The 21,076-nt window shown below is 40.7% G+C and overlaps 2 protein-coding genes across 2 annotated transcripts; one reads left to right on the top strand and one right to left on the bottom strand.

The window, feature by feature from the left end:
* Positions 1-33: 33 nt before the first annotated feature.
* Positions 34-9,156, bottom strand: lias (lipoic acid synthetase). The gene is made up of 11 exons (XM_050044219.1): positions 9,003-9,156; positions 8,158-8,333; positions 6,107-6,200; positions 5,711-5,791; positions 4,830-4,986; positions 4,291-4,348; positions 4,067-4,195; positions 3,241-3,386; positions 3,095-3,165; positions 2,882-2,993; positions 34-921 (listed from the first exon to the last, which is right to left on the bottom strand). Exons 1-11 carry the CDS (start codon positions 9,084-9,086, stop codon positions 860-862), a joined length of 1,170 nt encoding a protein of 389 aa, XP_049900176.1. The 5' UTR covers positions 9,087-9,156; the 3' UTR covers positions 34-859.
* A 1,411-nt stretch (positions 9,157-10,567) lies between these two features.
* rpl9 (ribosomal protein L9) lies at positions 10,568-17,553 on the top strand. The gene is made up of 8 exons (XM_050044751.1): positions 10,568-10,623; positions 11,294-11,340; positions 11,458-11,573; positions 12,729-12,824; positions 13,049-13,181; positions 14,601-14,681; positions 16,330-16,459; positions 17,392-17,553. Exons 2-7 carry the CDS (start codon positions 11,295-11,297, stop codon positions 16,434-16,436), a joined length of 579 nt encoding a protein of 192 aa, XP_049900708.1. The 5' UTR covers positions 10,568-10,623; position 11,294; the 3' UTR covers positions 16,437-16,459; positions 17,392-17,553.
* Positions 17,554-21,076: the final 3,523 nt, after the last annotated feature.

The following is a 21,076-nucleotide window of genomic DNA, read 5'->3' as shown; positions in this document are numbered from 1 at the left end:
CACATGTTAAGGATATGTTTTGTCTAAACAATCAGTTTACAGAATGAACACACATCTTTCCAGGTGTACAACAATTTTATTATGTTAGAAAAAGTAGTTTTGAGCCCAAATAGTTGGCTTTTTTTCCAGATACAGATATCAAAGTTAGATACCTCTTTCGATACTTCTGTATTGTACCTGACAAAAAGCCAATTTAGGATTATATCGTACTTTTTCCAATGTGACAGACATTTAAAACAGTGTTGCTGCGGGAACCCTCAGTCCAAAAAATCCTCTAATCTCAGTTAACCATCAGTCCTGCAGCCGCAGACATCAAAGAGCACATAAACAGAGCTTGGTGTTAAAGGTCAGTCGCCCTTTAGCTGAAGTCAGGGCCCCTGAGGGGAGGGAGTTTGTGATGGATGTGATTTAGGGGCCCCTGAGGTAAATTACAGCTACTGCAAACAGCGGGTTGTATTTTCTCCTGGCAGGGGTACATAGACAGTCTGTGCCCAGGTTATCTACATGTCTGCAGGCCAATAACTGCTGCTTGTTCTCTTTGATGTCCCTCTCCTTAAAATGATAGACCTCTGGGTTCACACAGGTGAACAGTGCAATCAAAAAGAACAGAATGGTCCCTGAACTTACATGAGATCTTGTTAATGTCACTTCTGTGCTCTGGTTTGATGCCACCTGCCTTCTTCTTTGACCCGAGTTGTTACTACTGATATATATTAAAAGAGTTTGCTGTGCTACAGCATACAATGATGCATCATGGTGCGGCAGGAGTAAAGCTGATTTTGTCACTGTGAATGTGTAGTTATAGGCAGGGACAGGACTAAAGGGAGAAAGCCATTAGAAGCTGGTAATGTAGGAATTATCATTCTGCTATAGTGACTTCTGCTTTTCTCTTCTGCAGTAGATTCTTCAGGAAGAATTCGCCTGTAAAGAGAAAAAAATATATACATATAAATTATCTGACCCACATGAACTAAATGAACAATTACATTTATTGGGCTGTCTCTGGTTTTATGATATATCCTAACTTATGCTGTTGCAATGTTGCACTGGCAAGATGTAAGCAGTGACTGGAGCCTATCCAAACAGCATGTGACCTATTTTAGTTTCACATGATTGTTCTGTGCTCATATTGTGAGAAAACTAAAGCCTTGAGCTTTAGGAATTTAAAGGGTCAGTTCAACTAAATTACAAAAATACATGTTCTCAAACTTACTTCATAGCCACACAAATCATTTTTGTTTTTTAGCTCATGTTTTGAGATCTCAAAGGGTAGTGAAAATGGCATTTCAAAAATTGAAAGCAGAAAAAAACTCTTGCTTTGGATAGTCTACAGACCTCACTGACCAGTTTTCACAGAAGAAACAGTCCCTATGTAAACTGTCGACAGTGTGTTCTGTGGATTATCAGGGTATCCAAGACATTCTTGAGAGACGTTACTGCTGCTGCTGAATTTAACCACCTGCAGGTCCTGAACCACAAGGGGTAAGTGAGAAAATACATACATTTTTTTCAATTTCGTTGAATTGGCCCTTCAACGGGTAACTTCAGTATTTTTCAATTTGGACCCCATTTTTTTATGTATTCGTGTATGGGTGATTAATGAGAACAACTGTTTTTGAAGTTGGTCCAGTACTGAGTGAGAGGGCTGCAGCCAGCCGTGGCAAAAACAGGCTGCAATGTAACCACTCGGGACATCTTAACACTCCAATTTACGTCCAATAAAAGTGTTTGTTTTTGCCACTGTTGGGCTTGCATGGGGGCGGCGTGGTAGTGCAGTGGTTAACACTGTTGCTTCACAGCAAGGGGATTCTGGATTCAAACCCATCGGCCGGCCGGGGCTAACTGTGTGGAGTTTTGATGTTCTCCCTTTGTCAGCGGGAGTTTTCTGCGTGTACTCCAGCTTCCTCCCACAGTCCAAAGACATGCAGGTTAATTGGTGATTCTTAATTGCCCTGTGACAGTCTGGAGACCAGTCAGGTTTGTACCCCGCCTCTCTCCCAGTGTCAGCTGGGATAGGCTCCAGCACCCCCTCATGACCCTTAACAGGATAAGTTGTTAAAGGTAATGAATGAACAAAAAATGAATGAATGAAAGGGCTCAGATTGCTATTATGAGTGTCTGACCACATTATGGAAAGGATCCCTCCACAGACAGACCTTCTTGTTAAAGAGTAAGATCCTGTTTATTTAATAGGAAATAGCCCAGAAATCATTACCGCCAACGCCACCAGACTCCATTCAAATAAACAGTCATGTTAGCATGTATACAGCCAGCATGTTTGCACATCTAACTGAGTACATTAAGGGTTTATTTCAACCACACAAGAATTGCTGATTGTTGGAACAGTGGAAAAATAAACCAAGATGGTTTCTGTGAGATTTGTTTTGTTTCTGTCGGCTTTGACTAAAGTGTGATTTCCAGTGATTACTGTTTATTTAAATGGAGTCTGGTGGGTTCGACGACAGTGATTTCAGGGCTGTTTCTGATTAAAAGGATCTTACTGTTTATCAGAAAGTTCTGTCTCAGTGGGGATCCTTTCCAAAATGTTGTCAGCCACTTAAACTGACAATCTGAGCCTGTCAATGGCAAAAATAAGCACTTTTAATGGATGTAAACTGACGGTGCGAACATGCCCTAAGTGGTTACATTGCAGTCTGTTTCATTGCTGCCGGCTGCAGCCCTCTCACTCAATGCTGGACTAATTTCAAAAACTGTTGTTCTCATTAGTCACTTAGACACAAAAACATGGGAAAAGGGGTCCAAGTTGAAAAATACAAAAGTGAAGTAGAATCACAGAGTCCTTCTGTATGTCACTGGAGTAAATTGAACTATCCGTAACATGTGCTTGTTAAAACTGTGCAAGATAGAGTGTGTTTCTCACCTGCTTTGTATGAGGATCGCACTAGTGGCCCACTGGCTGTGTAAATGAAGCCCATTTCATTCCCAACTTTCTCCCAGTAGGCAAACTTCTCTGGAGTGACATATTCCTCCACCTAAACCCAAACACACAGTCAAAATGTGCAATACTTTACCAAAATGTGCATTGTTCATGCAGTGCTGAGCCTTAATGAAAGGAAAAGGATAATGTGCTTACTTTTAGGTGACGTTTAGTGGGTTGCATGTACTGGCCCAATGTTAGACAGTCCACTCCTGCCTCTCGCAGCTCTGCAACATCACCAGAACAGCGTGGTCAGGGAATTGTTACATCAACGTTTTGGGAGTATGTCTATGAGTACATACCAGTCAAGGTGTTGTGTATCTGTTGGTCAGTCTCGCCCAGTCCCAGCATGATGGAAGTCTTGGTGAGCACAGTGGGTTTAACCTTTTTAGCGTGCTTCAGGACACTCAAAGACTGGTCAAAGTTCGCTCTGGGGTCACGCACGAACCTGCAAACAGATGGGACAGATGGACATCGTGAGCAACTGAAATACATGATCAAAAAGGTAACTATATACCCCTATACTGGAAATATATACCCATTAACAATGAAACACTTGTATTGTGTGTCTTTCCTATGTTTGACACTTCTGCAGTTCATTTAGTATTTATACTGACAGAATAGTCTCTGATGTGCCCCCTGCTGGACATTGTGTGTATTACTGTCCTCCAAGCCTGTGGCTGACTGCCCTCTTGTGGCAGAGTTGTAACCAATATTTAAATTGTAAAGAAGTCAAAATACTGTATTACCTGGCTTTTAGGAGCACTGCCTAGTTTTACCCCAAAAGCTATAAAATATAGTATATATTACATTAAAGTATATATACGTATATATATATATATATATTTGGTCTGAGTTTGAGAGCGACCATGGCGACAGGCATACAAAAATAAGGAAATACAATCTGCAGTTCATGCAACAGCCCTACTGCTACCACGTCAGCAGGGAGATCTGGGCACTGGCTAGATGAAGGGCAGTTCATTCACACATACTATCCGCATTGTTATGATACAAAGCTGGCTGAAAATGCTTCCAGCTCTGAGTATTTATCCTCTCATAAATAAAATTACAGCCAATACATAAAGAAGCTTTTCAAATAGAGGTAACATGTTGAGGTTCAGTCAGTACCTTTGCAGCTCTCGCACCGTCTCCACATTGTGGGCATACACGTCCAACCCTGACAGGGCGATCTTCTGTACTGCTGCCAGGTCACCGCGAAAATCAGGGGTCAGACATTCAACCAGGATCTGAGAGTTCCTGAGATGAGGATGACAAATGTGCTTTTTTGTTCATTTTGCACAGATATTAGGATACAAACACCCAATGGATCCAAAAGGGGAAAGAGATTATACCTTTCCTTCAGGTTGGAGACGGTCTTAGCAAAGTGCTCTGCGCCTCCATCAGCAATATCTGCAAGAAAATGTGGCTTTACAGACATGACTGACAAAACTGCTGGCTAATATTTTTGAAAAGTTAGTTTGTGGACATTTATATAATTTGTTCACCTTTTTAAATCCATTCAGAGGAAATGTTCTGTATGATTAATACTATTCTGAAAATGTCTGTTGATTTATAAGTCATGTAACTGATATATTCGAAGCAAAATTAAACAGAAACGAGCACACACTCTGTCATGATAAGGACAGTGATAGCCAGGAACATTTGGGGAACAAAGCATATGTTGGGAAAGAGTTGTGCAATGGTTTTAATTCTGACGGACTTTTGCTGAAGCTTACACGGTCTGTTCCTCACAGTGTGTGTGTGTTTTTTAAGTGAGTAAATGAGAGAGGTTCCATTTCTCCTTGTAAAAATCAGAGCTTCATTGCTAGCACTGGTGTAAAGTCACACCTGGAAAGAATCCGGTAGATACACTGAGTTAGGAAACCGTTACCATCTCTGTCGACTGAGGTGAGAACCACGTAGTCCAGCCCCCAGGCAGCGATGGCCTTGGCTGTATTGTAGGGCTCGTCTGGGTCCAGAGGTGGAGGGCGACGGGCTGTCTTTATGGAGCAGAACCTGCACCCACGGGTACATGTGTCTCCCATCAGCTGCGTACAAATAGAGAGGAAAAACGTTAAGTTACACGTATCTCATATGACTGGAGCAAATAATCCATACAGATACCAGTACCAATTCCAGCACCCTTGAAGTGACACGATACCAATATAGTACTTCATTCGATACTCATAATATAAATGTCAAATACACTGCGCTCAAATTAACCACACCACAGCCTGTATGGGTTGTAGCTGCTGCTGCTGCAGGCGTGTGAGCTCCGTGCCACTGACAGTGGTCAGAGTCCGCCCAGCTGCACAATAACAGTGATAGGGTTAACTATTAGCATCACATGGCTAACCTTGCCTAACAGTCGTCAACTTGTGAGTTTATTGTGACCAGTCAACGGCTTGGATTGATGCCAGCCACTGCTGCTGTGTTAGCTGGTGCTATCCGGGCAGATGTTGTCAACTGGGAGGAGAGCGGCTGATCCAGCACGCCAAGCGCAAAGAGGATTGAAGGCAGGTATCGTTTGACTGGAGAGATTTTGATACTACTTGGTACTGGGTATCGAGTACCAATACTCAGTCCTAACAGGCAGGATTTTGAATTTTACCTCTATCTATAAAGTTCTCCATTAAGCAATACATAAGATTTACTTTCATTTCATTGGAAAATAAAAGACTGGATGTACAGAGATGCTTTTTTATAATGTTTTCTATAAGTGTCGGTAAAACTCGGTTGCACCACAGAGTAACACTGCGCCAAGAGACTTACCATGATGGTGGCTGTGGCTGTAGCGTACTCTCCTCCTCCCCAGCATTCCCCAATGTTAGGACACCGGGCCTCCTCACACACCTGAGACAAAACACACAGAGCTGACTTGTACTTATCAGGTATTTTGTACATAGATAGATCCTGATGTAAAAGCCATTTAAGTTTGCAATTTAAGAAATATGTTTTGTATTTGAAAGGCAAGTAGATTTACCACGATAAAACCCACTATATCGCTTGGACCCTTGTGTTTTAAAGGATATAACTGAGCCAAGAATTTTGTTAATTATTTTTGAGTATGGGTATCCTTCACCAATTTGAAGTATCTGCATTTGTTACATTGCTGCACCCACTTATACAGACCATCCCTTTAACTCCTCGCCTGTCTAAACAACCTACTGTGTGCAGGTTGAGGTCTCTCAGTGTGTTCTTCAGCCTGTTGTAGTTTTTCCCAATGGGGATCTCTGTCTTCAGCCACGGAGGAAGCCGCAGCCTGTCACAAAAACAACAGCAGAGCCATTCACTGAACACAGGTGAGGATAATGTGGATACAATTTTCTATCACTGTGTATGTCAGATAAACATCGGTAAAACATCGAGGAAAGATGGAGAAGATGGGCACGAGCTGAACTAGCATCCTGCTAGCCAATGTACAGGTGTTGAATAATAAACGGAACGACCTCAGTTTCCAACAAGATATCATGAACTGTAATATCCTCTGAATCACCAAAACTTGACTAAATCCTGGACTGCACAATTCAACCAGGAGGCTCTTTTTCTTCATGCAGATCTGACAGAGCAGACGACTCTGGTGAGAGAGGAAGAGGAGGTGTGTGCTTTATGGCTGCAGCACAGGAGGGGCGACTATGCGGCTGTCTTGTTGAGGTCAAGATGGGAAAACAAACTACAAAGCATCCCCTCAGTGATGCAAACATGAAGCCAGTCAGAGTCTGGAGCACGTTCCAGGACAGCATTATCAACATCACCGATGCCATCAATGAATGCAGTCTGTGGTGGATTTAATTTTTAAAACAACAAAAGCAACTGTACCTAAAACTTTAGTTTAAACATCCCACAACTAGAAACTATGGATTACCAGAACCATCCATGATGCCACAAACTAACAGAACAAATATAAAGGCACAGCCAGGGGGAGGAAGAGGTTCGATTTGGTGACCTCACAATTGCGTCTCTGCTTTTTGTAGATGATGTGGTTCTGTTGGCCTTATCACAACATGACCTCCAGCATGCAGTGGGGCGGTTTGCAGACAAGTGTGAAGCAGTCGGGGTAAGAGTCAGCACCTCCAAATTTGCAACCATGATTCTCTGACGGAAATTGGTGGATTGCTTCCTCCGGGTGGGGAGTGAGTTACTGCCAAAAGCGAAGGAGTACAAGTATCTTGGGGTCTTGTTTATGAGTGAGGGTAGAATGGCGCGTGAGATGGATCGACAGTTTGGTGTGGTGTCTACAGTGATGCAGGCGCTGTGCCAGACCATCGTGGTGAAGAAGCTGAGCCAGAAGAAAAAGCTTTCGATTTACTGGTTCATCTATGTCCCAACCCTTGACTATGGTCATGAGCTTTGGATAGTGACCAAATGAATGAGACTGCGGATACAATCTGCTGAACTGAATTTCCTCTGAAGAGTGGCTGGGCTCAGCCTTAGAGATAGGGTAAGGAGCTCGGACATCCAGAGGGAGCTCGGAGTAGAGCCACTGTTCCTTCACATCGAAAGGGGCCAGCTGAGGTTGTTCGGGCATCTGATCAGGATGCCTCCTGGGCGCCTCCCATTAGAGGAGTTTCGGGCGAGTCCAACTGGTAGGAGGCCCCGGGGCAGAACCAGAACACACTGGAGAGATTATGTATCTCGTCTGGCCTGGGAACACCTCAGAATCCCTCAGGAGGAGCTGGAAAGTGTTGCTGGGGAGAGGGACATCTGGAGTACTTTGCTCAGCCTGCTGCCCCTGCGACCCAGCCTGGGATAAGCGGATGAGTATGGAATGGAATCCACATGGTCATAAAACACACATGCTGTGGGCAATCTGGAAACATTAATAAAGCAGCAGCCTACAAGGAGAGGCAAAAAAGGACTACACTGCAATGCACAAGTTGAAGGAGCTGACAGGATCTCATTTCTCTGGAGTTGTACTTGCAATTTCATGTGACAAATAAATGATTGATTTCACTGGTCGTTGATTCAAATGAGCAGAAGTGCTATTTCACACAGCAAAATGTCAGACAAGGTGTATGAGGATCTATCTGGGTAGCATGCCACCTTGAACAATTCCCCTTAAAGGTATGACAGCAAGGACACTTAAACCTCAAGCTGATTCAGCTCAGCACAGTCTGGCAGATAAGATATGGTCTGATCTGGTCTTTGAACCCCTCTGATAACACTCAAACACATTCTCGCTACTGCTGACCACAGCTGCAGCATCTCTGCTGTCTCACCTCTCTCCCTTGTCCCTCTTCAGGGTCCCTCTGTACTCAGCCCACTTGCTTTTCTCCGATAAATCCCCTGAAATGAAGTCTCCTAGATCAGGCCCGTCATCACTCAGAAGCTGCTTCTTTCTGTTCGCCCCGTCTGGGGAGGATTTCGCCGCAGTTGTCAGACTGCTGGTGTAAACCTGCAGAGGGAGGACTCCGGGTTAGTTCAGGTGCAGAGCTGACAGATTCAATGCATTCAGGCTTGTTGTGTTTGTGTTCTGTTTTCAGCTTTATGACAGCCCAGCTAATCCAAGTGGGTTTTTCTAAGAGTTTACTTAGTTAAAGAGTAGTAGCCTTTCCTCAAGCCATGAAGAAACACTTCATCCTTTAATTCATCACAAACATACTGTACAAAATCAAAATCACCATACTTGGAGATGCATAGTTTCCACTGGACAGGAAGGGACTGACAAATAGTAATCTGTAGAGTAACTAAAGCTTAGAGACAAATGTAGTGGAGTAACAAACAATGTGGTGTAGTGGAGCAGAAGTACACAGTTTACAGCTTAAAATGGAAATACTCAAGGAAAGTACCTCGATTTCTTACTGTAGAACAATACTTGAGTAAATCTACTTTCCACCAGTGTCCTGGTGTCACTGTTTTACACAGTCTCTTTGAGCAATCACACACAAACCACTCATCTCAGCTTATAGCCAGGATTAAAGTTACTGTCTCTACAGCTGAGTTACAAAACATACGTACTTTAGGGCCCGTGGTCAGACACAACCCACAGTAGCCCCCTAGCAAAGCAGCCACACCGTCACTATGTTTGTTATAGATGAAGAGTTGGAGCAGTGGAAGTACTCACATGTGGGACACACCTGGGACTCAACCACAGGTGGTTTGTGGAAAAACGGCCGGCGACACAACAACTCTGTTTGATCAGCGCCATGACTTTAGCTAGCAGGAGACTGTCATTGCACAACAAGACTCGACGAGCGGCTGCTTTGGTCTGCTGCTGCGTTCACGTGATGTACGCAAAGTAGGAAGAAAGAGAATTTAGAATAGGGTTTTAACTTAGAAGTAATTTGTCTTGGCGTTTGGTGCATACAGTGAGAGGAAATAAGATAAAAGCAAAATACTGCAAAAATCAAAAACGTAAATATAGAATCGAAAAGTTACATTCAAATATGAAAAATATGATATAAAAATACTGTGACAAATGTGTACAATATACTTGTTTTAAATAAGAGATCTGTACAGTTCTGTACAGGAGGTTGAAAAATATTGATCAGGGAAGGTGTAAAGTTCACTGTACAGAGAATGTGCAATGCAATATTCTTATTGAATATATATTTAACAAGGCAGCATAAAAAGTTGCAGATGTAACAAAACAAAACTAGGCAACAGATTTAACTAAATACTAAACTTATTTAACAACAGAAACAATTGGCAAATGAGTCGTTGCCATGAAAAAATACTAATAGTTTCAAATCCCCTTTTTTAATGAGCTAAATCTGTGATATCCAGTGGTGAAAGAAGTACTCAGATCCTCTACTTAAGTTAAAGTAGTAATACCACACTGCAGAATATTATTTTACAGGTAAAAGTCCAGCGAAAATGTCCCTTGAGTAAAAGTACAAAAGTATTATTAGCATCAAAGTATACCTGTAGTATCAAAAGTAAAACTACTCGTTATGCAAAATGGCTCATTTTAGAATAATATATATTATTTTATTGGATTATAATCACTGATGCATTCATGTTTTAATTGCATTAATGCTGCAGATGGTAAAGATGGAGCTACTTTTATTTATATACATTTGATATTATTTTACATACTGCGTGGTAGCTTGAGAATTTCCCTCAGAGGAGCATTAGGTCCTTATTAATATAGTATATCATAATTTAGTTATTAATTATATTTGTATTGTTAATCTGAATCTGCAAAGTAACTACAGCTGTAAGACAAATGTCGTGCAGTGAAAAGAAGAATAATTGCCTCTAATGTGTACACTCCATTTCCACCACTGCTTATATCAGTGATCAAATTGAATTTAATTTGGTAACTTTGGAGCCACTGTGCCAGCCGTTTGTTGACACTCCTATAGTTTGTTTTCACTGACTGACATTTGCGGTATCTTCGATTCGAAAGTAAAATGTAGACAGCTCATTAGACGGGTTTCTTCCCCTAAACAGCTGGTCTTTCCAAACTGTCATGAACGCAGCACGGCGAAACTGGAATAACTGTTACTAATATCTAGACAGTAAAACAGCGTCTGTATGATGGTCTGTATTTTTAAAAATAATAATTGACAGCCAATGTATTTTTGTAATTGCTACATTTCTGTCACAATGACAACTGACATAGTCTACGAAATCAATCATGGCGCTCCTCGATCGTCTTGTAATGCCTGATGATGAAACGTACGTGCTCTACAATTGCGTCGTGACGTCCTTCCGTCCTCCTTTCCTCTGCTACCGGCGAGGTGAGGATAGCTGAAAATTTCCTCCTGGAGTTTCATCTAACTCCATCTGTGCGAATTAAACATGTTTTTGGCTTCATTTTGAATCACCAGATGTGGACAGTATTGTGTTACACTACATAAGCTGTATTTTGCCTTTATATTAGGTTTGTTGAGAAATATGTTGGTTGTTTTTCAGGCTCCGCTGTGTGTCTGAGGCCTGACGTCGTAACGTTAGCTCTGTTACAGTTTAGGGCCGCAGCGGGTTTAACAATATTATTGTTAAAAGATAGTTTTGTGTAGTTCAGCTTTTAATAACGCTCAATTCGAAGTTTCTGAGTTGTACATCTACGACGGTACGCATGGGTAAAGCCGGTGTCACTTCCTAATGTCCGTTAGCATTAGCGCTAATGCTAGTTGAGGTAACGCAGTGTGTCTGTGGGTAGTTGCAGATGATGGACACTGAGTTTAACCGTGGCCACGTCTTGCCTAGAAACGTGTTAAAATGTAACATCAAACATTATCTTGTAGTTGTGTCATGGACAACATGTCAGGTCAGCCCGGTGTAACTGTAACTAACCTGAACTGCAGAACCAACAGTCATAGATTTGTAAAGTAAAGCTGTCACACATCACAAGGGATGCAGACAAGCTTCAGAGCATTAAACACACACTGTGCCTGTCTGTCTTTACAGAATGAAGACCATTCTCAGCAGTCAGACCGTCGACATCCCCGACAATGGTATGAAACTGTTTTCTGTACAGTATCATGATTATCTTGAATTTCCTGTGTTTAAACCTGTAACCTGTGTGGAGTTCAGCTTCTTAACCTTGTGTGTGGTTGTGTGTTTCTTTGCAGTCGAGGTGAGGTTGAAGGGGCGGACAGTGACAGTCAAGGGGCCCCGTGGGAAACTCGTCAGGGAGTTCAACCACATCAACCTGGAGCTCAGTCTGCTGGGCAAGAAACAGAAGAAGGTAAGGAAGAGCCTCAAATGAGGCAAAACGCAGTTTACTTTAAACAATACTGCCATTAACACTTTTGTGCTACACCAGCAATGTTAAGGCAAGTATAAACACGGCCGGGCGATGTGCTTGAATCATTACCACAATGATCTATGGTAAATTTATAACAATCAATCTGATGCACAAAGCAGTCATCTGTCTTCCATTGTTATGTAGTTTGTTACCATGTTATGCAGATGTTTGAAAGATATAAATAACTCATCATCTTGTTGATTGTAGCCTAATCAGGACATGGGGCATTTGTAGAGTCATAGAATATTGCTGTTACCATCACAGGGAAGTCAGGGAAAAAAACAATACAACAATAAAACAAGGGCACCTTAGTGCTGTGCTTTTTGCTGAATTTGAATAAAAATAAGGTAAGCCATTGCAGCAGCTTTGGCCCAAAGTTAGGGTTTGATGTTAAAAACTTAGCGTTGGAGTTGTGTCACAAATTGGGCTGTATTCTGTAGTATATTAAACAGGAATAACCCTGAAGGAAGCAACCTGTATTATTGAAACACAGTAGTATTGTGGTACTACATTGAATTGTTCAATAGAAGAGTGAGTGTTTATAAAGGGAGTGTGTGACTTACCTCAGCCGTTGGGAGTTTGTGAGACAGATGTCCTTTTTAAGTGAACCTAAAATTTTGAGTCAAAGATGGCTGACTGCACAGTGTATGAAAAAGAAATTGTCAATTCTGAAATTAGCCCTGGTAGAATTGATTAATTGACATTTATTAAGAGGGTCTTGACACATGATGTACAGGCTAGAGCTGCAACCCATATTTACCATATTTTTGGTATAGCAAAATTCGACATTTTTTTCCCAATGCATTTTATTTAAAAATTGCATTTATTTTGTATAAATTAACTTTGCTAATATGCCAAAATGTCTGACATCTACACATTGCTTTTGACATTCTGAAACCCAAAGATATTTAAATTTACCGTTATTAAAAAGGCAGAAAATTGAAACCCCTCAGGCTGGAACAGGATAATTGGTTTTTCGTTGACAAATTTAAGTCATTTTCACAATTGTTGACAATGATTACTTTTCTGGTAATTAACAGATTATTCAAGTGCTTCAGCTTTTGTACAGCTTGATGAAAGTGATGTCTTCCTCAGCTTCGTGTGGATAAATGGTGGGGAAACAGGAAGGAGCTGGCCACAGTCCGCACCATCTGCAGCCACGTCCAGAACATGATTAAAGGAGTCACTTTGGTGAGAGTACAGTTCAATTTGTCGCAGTTTGATGCTGTCAGAGTTCTTGACAAAGGCTTATTGTATTGATGTCAAACTGCTGTGATAGCTCTGTGCCAGCCATCATGGTGGGATTAGTATGTTTTGTAGTCATGGTTTTGTTCTGTGTGGCTGGGTATTGTTAGAACATTTTGTTTGCCTTCACCGTTCGGCTCAATGCTTCTCTCGCTTCTGTCTGACTGCAGGGTTTCCGGTACAAAATGCGTTCCGTGTACGCCCATTTCCCCATCAACGTCGTCATTCAGGAGAGTGGAACTCTGGTGGAGATCAGGAACTTCCTGGGAGAGAAGTACATCCGCCGTGTCCGAATGAGGGCTGGTGAGTCTGCAAGTCATAGCAGTATTATAGTTATGAGCAGGGAAGCAAACGGTTAGCTTTTCGGTACTGTGGCTTTTTTCACGTCAATGCGGGTGACTTGTGTGAATTGAGGATAAATCAAATCACTGATTACGTGGTTTATTGTAGTCTTGCTGCACTATGGCTGACACAGCAACAAATGCTAGAAAGTTTGTGTGTGAACACAACACTCTTTCTCTGCACTGTATGGCTCATATTGAATGGCAAGTGATTTAGAAACCAGGCTGACGTGATCAGCCCTATACTCTCACTACGCAAGGGCCCCCCCTCGAGCTCATGTCAAGCGGGTGTCACTGTCTTGCATAGCCAGGTCTATCTCAGCAATTAGGTAAACTTGTCTTCTCAAGTTCTCTCGTATAACTAATGCTTAGTTGATGTACTCGTTTGCAGTGCATCTCTTGGTATGCCTGTCTTTGTCTTGTTTGCCAGTCACTTCCAGGGCTGTGTGCTGTGACTTTGTCTGACAAAAGTGAGAGTGAAATACAGCTATTCATAACATTTGATAAACGCCAACAGGCAAGTGTTAATAAACTACAGCTCAGAAAATAGGATCTGAATTTCAGTACGGATTGTGCATCATTTCATCGATTCCTGCAAATCTAGTTATTATAATGCAGGAAGTTCCTGCATACATTTATAGCGATGTCTAGTGAATTTCAGTCAGTGTTTGAATTGGTGTGAAATGTGGGAGGACTGACGGGAACACTGCGTTTGAAGGACTTAAGCTCTGGACAACACACCTGGTGCTCACTCTCTCCCTCTCTCTACAAAGCTACAATCCCCCTCTGCTGTTGTAGCATCTTTCGCTAGCATATACAGACAAGTTTCAATGATGTGAAGTTGAAGGCGTATAAATATGGACCTGAAAAGAATAGCACAAATGGCGGTGCCAGTGATGTCAATGTTAACATTGTTAATCTTGAGAATCCTCGAACTCGTAATGGTATCATTACTAAGGTGAAACCTGTCCATAGACACGTTTCAAGTTAACTGGCTCAGAATCCATCTGTGGATCCAGTTTAACAGTGAAATGAGCTGCTCGATTTGTGAAATATACAGCGCTGCGCCTTTTACCATCCGATGTAAGGAAATGTCAACTTTAAGAGTCATCACTCAGATGGTGTGTCACATACAGCAGGGAAAGAAAAGAGCATGGAGGCGATGATATTTCGCCATTGAGCAAAATGCTGAACCCCAGACTGCTTCGCCTGCCTTGCACAGCAGCTGTGAGTGAATGAGAGGCATTGTGGTGAACTTTATCTTGAACTGGAGTCTGTTTTATACCACCTGGTGTATTTGATTTCATAATGCATGATAGTAATTTTATCCCATTCTGAATAGTAAAACTAATTTTGCCATGTTGTCCCCTCCGTCTCCCAGGTGTGAACTGTGCTGTCTCAGCTGCCCAGAAGGACGAGCTGGTGCTGGAGGGTAACGACATTGAGCTGGTGTCAAACTCAGGTATGCTGTCTGCCGTTTTCTTTACAGCTGTTCTATACTGCAGTGTTTTTTTTTCTCCACATGGGACCAGAAGGATTCATAACACTACTGCTGATCCTTGCCCATTTTTGAACCCATACACTGTGCTTCATGGCTAAGTCTCCCTTGGCTAAGATGTTGTTTGCCATTATTTCATGAGCAGGATCCCTGATGTAATTTCAGTTCAGTGATGCTGCCCTGCAGCTAGGTGTAAAAAAAAAAAAAAAACTTTTAAAGACAAATCAGGAAATCTGTTATTGATATGTGATTGGCAGATTGGCTGGTACCTGTCCCTGAAAACTGTGGACATTTCTGTGCTGCTAGTTTATATCAGTCCAGTGGTGTTGTAGTTGATCCTGTCAAATCCTGTTTTCATGTATAGCCCTCTCATTCTACAGAACAAACAGAATATTCCCCTGAACTGTCAACATGAGTGATATAAAGTATACAGTTCCTCATTACTATTTGAGGTGCACTGATAGTTTTATCATTGAAGGATGTTGTGATGTTGGAAATTGCAGTCAGATGTATATGGCAGAATTCAGTGGAGTCCAGCACATTTTTTAACAAACTTTCATTTTAGATATACACAAACTTACACTACTTAAAAACTGTATTTATTTTTTAGTTTTTTTTTTATCTATTTGTCAATGCACCAAAACACCAAAGCAAGTTCATTAGTTAATCAATGAACTGGTTTCTGATTTACAGTATTATAATAGTACAGTATTTGGTGGCAAAGATGACTGAAGTCTGGGATTCCCAAACTTTATTGGCTTGTTGCAGTTTATAATGAAGCAAAATCATCTTACAAGCCCCCTGTACATATGTGCCGAGTTGTGAGCAAAAATTGACTTGAATACCCTTTAGAGCTCCAAAGAAACAAAACTAACCATTATTTTACCAGGGAAAAGCAAAAATAAATGTCAAAAAAATGTACCAAAAAATAAATTGGCTTTAGCAAAAAAAAAAAGAAAAGCCTCAGATATACCTGACTGCAGTTATTTACAGTGTTGAGAATTCTCTACAGTGGAACATATTGTACAAAAGACACTATCACTGCACCTCAGTTTAGATTTGATTCTTACTCAGTGCCGTTTCATTGTTAGTTGAATTTCCTCAGTAATCCCCCCCTTCCCCTACTCTTTATTGGTATGATGTAGTTTTTGTAAGTAGGAATGCCATGTTTGTTTGTTTTTTGGCTCTGTATTCTAGCACATCGAAGTTGTTATTTAACAGTTAAACTGCTAACTTTCAGTTTTATATGCTTTGCTCAACAGCGTAGGAGCTTCAACAGCACATTAATCCATAAAATAAGTAGAAAACAACAGCTTTGGTCCAGCAGCCATCTCTCAGATAAAAGTCATAGCAACATTATAGAGATGCACTTTTAATTTGACATGGATGTAAACACCCTTAAATAAAAACTGACATTAAAACCTCATATTCCATTGTAACTGTCAAATATAGAGCCAAAGCTGTCTCTCAGTACTTCCTGACTGCATATCTCCCCAGTGCTCCTCCCTCAGTCTGATCTCTCCATCTCTCCCCTCCAACCTCCTCTGTAATTGTTGTGATCCTGTGTGTGACGTGACGTGTTGCTCACCATCCCAACCTCTCTCTGTTCCAGCTGCTCTGATCCAACAGGCCACCACAGTCAAAAATAAGGATATCAGAAAGTTCTTGGACGGTATTTACGTGTCTGAGAAAGGAACAGTAGTGGAGCCACCTCAGTAAAAGTTACATCTGCACTCGTCGAGGTTAGACATTGCCGTCGAAGCCGACCTCATGGCCTGTCTGTTTTCTCTCTCTGCATGCTCCTTACATTGTCTGATGTCTTGCTGGTGGTACAAAGACATTTTTGTCTTTTCTTTAATTGCTCAGTGTCCTCTGTTACAGGATGTCTGCAATTTTATGCTCATTTTTTACAATGCAAATATGTTTAATTTTAAAGTTATGTGTAGTCAGGTCTGGGCGATGTGATTTTAAAAATAATATGGTAGTACTGTTTTTCAAATCTGGTTATTTTCAGGATTAATCGTTGCGTCTGTAAGAACTCAAATGATTTCCAAGAGCATAAGATGTCTCCAGGGTAACTGAAATTATAAAAGTTAAAATGATAATTTTCCAGTATCCAAAAAAATCCAATTCTCATCCAAACTGATATGTGGACTTGATTCTCATTTCTAAAATAAGTAAAACAGTAGTTGTACTAAATGTGCTTTTTGTTTTTGGAGCGATGCACGTCCAAATGTTGACATCTTTCGTTCTTGTTACAGTTGTTAGTCACTTTGAGTCTGTGTCTGCCACTTCAATGTAATGACATATCACAAACAGGCAGGTTCACAATCCGTATTGTTTAAATTTTGTGGAATTTTGTGTTCGTTTGGACCACAGTTCTTTAAACTATAGATATTCATATCTCAAAAAATACGGTTCCACTGAAAGTGTAATTTAACTGTTGCCCAGCCGTGTGTGTTTATTGCTACAGATGGTTCGTTTGTTTACTTCACTTTAATGTCTTCATTTAACACTAACCACAGCATGCAAGTAGAGTCTGAGTTATTAAATATTTCTTTAAAATAGATTTTCTTTAAAAAAATGCCTGTTTCAAAAGAGATCATCTCAGGCCTTAGTAAATCTACATGTTGTGGTATTAAAACTTTAATTTCCCTCTGCTCTGTCTTTTCAGCGGCCTTGATCCAACAGGCCACCACGGTCAGAAAGAAGGACATCAGGAAGTTCCTGGACGGCATCTACGTCAGCGAGAAGACCACTGTGGTGGAGCAAAAGACCGAATAATTGTTCACCGTGTCCTGTTATGACCAATAAAACTACCATCTTTTCCAATCAATCCGTCCTCTGATTATTTGTGTCACAATAAGTTAAAACTGCACTTGCAGATAAATTTGGCAAGATTTGAAATGCATATTTCATCCTGCCTGTTGCCTTTTGTTCGGAACGAAGCCAGTGACTCTCCTGTGTGTCCTGAAGGCATTTTATGAAATAAAATTATCTGGGTGGGGGTAAAGACCCTATTCTCAATGGGCAAATGTGAGTAAAAGTAAGACCAAGTTGTAAGACTGCAATATAAAAACACTTAACTTTAAATGTCACATATTCAGGAAGTTATTTCAGTAAAAGTAAAGTATTGGCATCAAAATATTAAAACACCAAAAGTATACATTATGAAGAACGGTCCAGTTTAGAATGCCTTATACTACTGGATTATAGTTACTGATGCACTTGTGTGTTCATCACTGAAATGTTGTAGCTGGTAAATGTGGAGCTCTTTATAACTACCTTTTATGCTGGGTAGCTTAACATATACTAATACATGGTAATTTATCAGTTTGTGTATGTCGTGTATTGTTTTCTGAACCTGCAAAGTAACCAGAGCTTAAAAATAAATGTAGTGGAGTAAATGATGCAATATTTGCCTCTGGCATTTATGGAGGAAGCATAAAGTTACAAACTGAGAAAGTACACTGCTTGAATAAATGTTCTCTGTTACATTCCACTACTGGGTGTAACTAGATCATGTCATCCAAATGCTTCGGCTGCGTTTTATGTACTTGAATCACATAAAATGAACATTTACAACTTTTCAGAATGTGGGTGCTATGATATTAGTTAGATAATGGGTGTTTATATCTGGTGGCTCCTTGTGGCACTTGAATTTTATATATTAATATTCATTACAACAAACAGCGGCCTGCCTTTGTAGTGTTTCACTACATGTTGAACATCACTCACTTTATGTTAGTTTGATGCCTTAAAAAAGTGATGCAATACATGCATTGTTTCTCAGCTATGTCTCAGTTTTACAGTTGCTGTCTATAATGTTAAATTAATAGGTTATGACTGTATCTATCAGTGTGGCTGAGCATTGCAGAACACAAACTGGTGTTTGGTTGCAGTAATCTCCACACTCCACACATGCCAAGAAGTCTGTTCAAATCACAGCCAGTTCACTAGAAAAGCTGTTTATATTTTCACGCCTTAAAATCAATATCACAAGCTGAGTAGGGCTGCATCTCACAGGCTGGAACAGACTTACACATAAACGTTTAAATCACCAGCTTTGTTGTGATTTGAACATTATTTCAGACACCTCTCACAACCACACAGGAATACTACTGTGCAGAATTATCTACCTTTCAGCTTTCTGTCTGCTGAGTTTGTTAAGTTTTTATCGAGTGATGAATATGGTGGACATCTATGTGAAGTACCCTTTGTTTAATGGGAAGAGACTAGTTGCCAAATTTAAGATGGTGAACATGATAAACATTATACCTGCTTAACATCAGCTTGGTAACATTGGCATTGTGAGAATGTTTCCATGCTAACATTAGTATTTAGTTGTATACGAAGGACTGAAAGTATTTTAGGTGTAGAAATTTAGATAGTTAAGAATGTTCATTTTATATGCTTTAACTACATAAAAAGTAGCTGCAAACAGCCCTTACGGTCTCTGTTCAGGTGACTGCAGGGAAGCCCCTCCCATAAAATATTTACTTTTGATCGATATGGACTGATGTCCTGGTCTTTCTCTGGTCCAGCAGCTCCGCACATGAAGGCAGCAGCAACAGGATGACACTGTGATTAAAGTAGAGAATATATTTCTCCAACAGGTTTGCTCTCAGCCTCTTTTTCTTCTGCTCTTTTCTCTTATCATCATCATCTTCAACATCTGCATCATGTCCACCACAAGGATGCTGACTGTGTCTCTATTTGTTTGTGCCATGATGGCTCTGACTAGAGCTAATGGTGACAGTGAGAATCAGTCTTAATAGTTTGTGAGTGTGTAGTTACTGTATTTAAGTGTATTCAATGATAGATTTATTAAGATATTGTAAGTATTGGTAGATAAACAGAGGCACATTCAGTCCCTTTGGACTGTGAATAAACAAAATAAAACAGATTTACTATGTTGTTTGTAGATAGTGTTCCTTAGCACAAAATGCAGCATTACAACCTTTATATCTGTCGCACAGTTTGCCTGTTAGTCAGAAAACCATTGTTCACTGCTTCTATAGTTAGTGCTCTCTGCCTCTGTAGAGCAGAATTGTTCTCCTCTTCAGTTAACAAACAAAGGGTTAAACACTTTATTATTACACTGTCACGATGCCCACTTTTTTCTGTTTGTCCTCAGAAAACTTGTCTGCTAACATATCTTGTCCTGCAAATTGGACTCAGCACGACAGCCGCTGTTTCCACTTTGTTTCAACTGCTCTGAGTTAGGCTCAGGCTCAGGTAATCAGGAGGATTTGCACACTTAGTCAATTCTTCCTCTGAGAGTCTGTGTGTATTTCCAACATCACTGCCTCTGGCTGTCCTTTTGCCCCACTGTAGAGACACTGTCAGTCCCAGGGTGGACACCTTGCATCAATACACGATGTTGGGGAGGTTTTGGAGATTCAGATGATTATACAAAACATTTTTTTAAATGAGATACACTTTAGAAAGCATTAAATAAAGTAACCATGGGTGGATTATGAGACAATGGGCCCCTGCACATAGAGATGCTAAGGGCCCCTCCACCTCTCCTACATAGGAGCAAGACACAGACTTTGTGAGGGTTTTGTGTGTGTTTGTGTTTGTAGTTGTTCTGCATCTTTATGTGGTTTTGTGAATCTCTTAATGGACATTTTGAGTCTCTCCCTGGCCATGGCCTGTTAATTTGAGTAACATTTTGCAGGGGAAGGCCAGGGGGGCCCCTAACACTTTGGGCCCCTGGGCCTGTCCCTGGTAGGTCCACTCAGTAAATAATGGTTAATAAAAAGTGTTTACTAATGTTTCATCGACCAGCTATCACAAAAAAAAACATCTTTTGGGTTGCCAGGTTCCTCTTTAGCTCTTTAGCTCATCAGAAAGACTTCAGTGTACCAACATTATACCTGCTTACTGTCAGCATGTTAGCATTATCTTAAAATTAGCATTTAGCTCAAAGCGCCACAGCACACAACCTCATAGAGCTGCTAGCATGACTGTAGACTCTGTTTTGTGTTATCTTTAGTAACAATTGTTAACAGATGAACCTAAATGTTTCTGAATGGACAGCAGACACAGTTTTGTATTTTGCCACATGATGTGTTTGTGTTGTTTTTCTTGATTGAGGTTGCTTGTCATGTACTTACATAAGTTCGACAGTGGTTAGCTTAAAGATTAGAAGCTCTTTAGGTATGTAAGTAAGAAAATGTGAAGTTGATTCATTTGTACTCACCTGATTCTACCTGTTATTTATTGTTATGTATGTATGTATCCCCAAAAACAGTGCTGCTTACAGACGTCATCTACAGGTGTAATTATAATACAGCATAAAGCATAAGAGTGTGAAGATACATGACAAAAAGTGTGTTAAAAAATGTATCCAT

Source organism: Epinephelus moara, chromosome 5 (assembly GCF_006386435.1).
Source record: "Epinephelus moara isolate mb chromosome 5, YSFRI_EMoa_1.0, whole genome shotgun sequence".
Taxonomy (NCBI): Eukaryota; Metazoa; Chordata; class Actinopteri; order Perciformes; family Serranidae; genus Epinephelus; species Epinephelus moara.
The sequence above is the reverse complement of the archived record's forward strand: the minus strand, read 5'-3'. Positions and strand labels throughout refer to the sequence as shown.

Excerpts from the sequence above, each read along its gene's own strand:
- lias (XM_050044219.1), bottom strand. The coding sequence starts at position 9,086 with ATGGCGCTGATCAAACAGAGTTGTTGTGTCGCCGGCCGTTTTTCCACA. Across the intron at positions 4,196-4,290 it reads GTCTCCAACCTGAAGGAAAG|GAACTCTCAGATCCTGGTTG; the intron begins GTATAATCTCTT and ends TCCTCATCTCAG. Across the intron at positions 922-2,881 it reads GCGATCCTCATACAAAGCAG|GCGAATTCTTCCTGAAGAAT; the intron begins GTGAGAAACACA and ends TTCTCTTTACAG.
- rpl9 (XM_050044751.1), top strand. The coding sequence starts at position 11,295 with ATGAAGACCATTCTCAGCAGTCAGACCGTCGACATCCCCGACAATG. Across the intron at positions 11,341-11,457 it reads CGTCGACATCCCCGACAATG|TCGAGGTGAGGTTGAAGGGG; the intron begins GTATGAAACTGT and ends GTTTCTTTGCAG. Across the intron at positions 11,574-12,728 it reads TGGGCAAGAAACAGAAGAAG|CTTCGTGTGGATAAATGGTG; the intron begins GTAAGGAAGAGC and ends TGTCTTCCTCAG.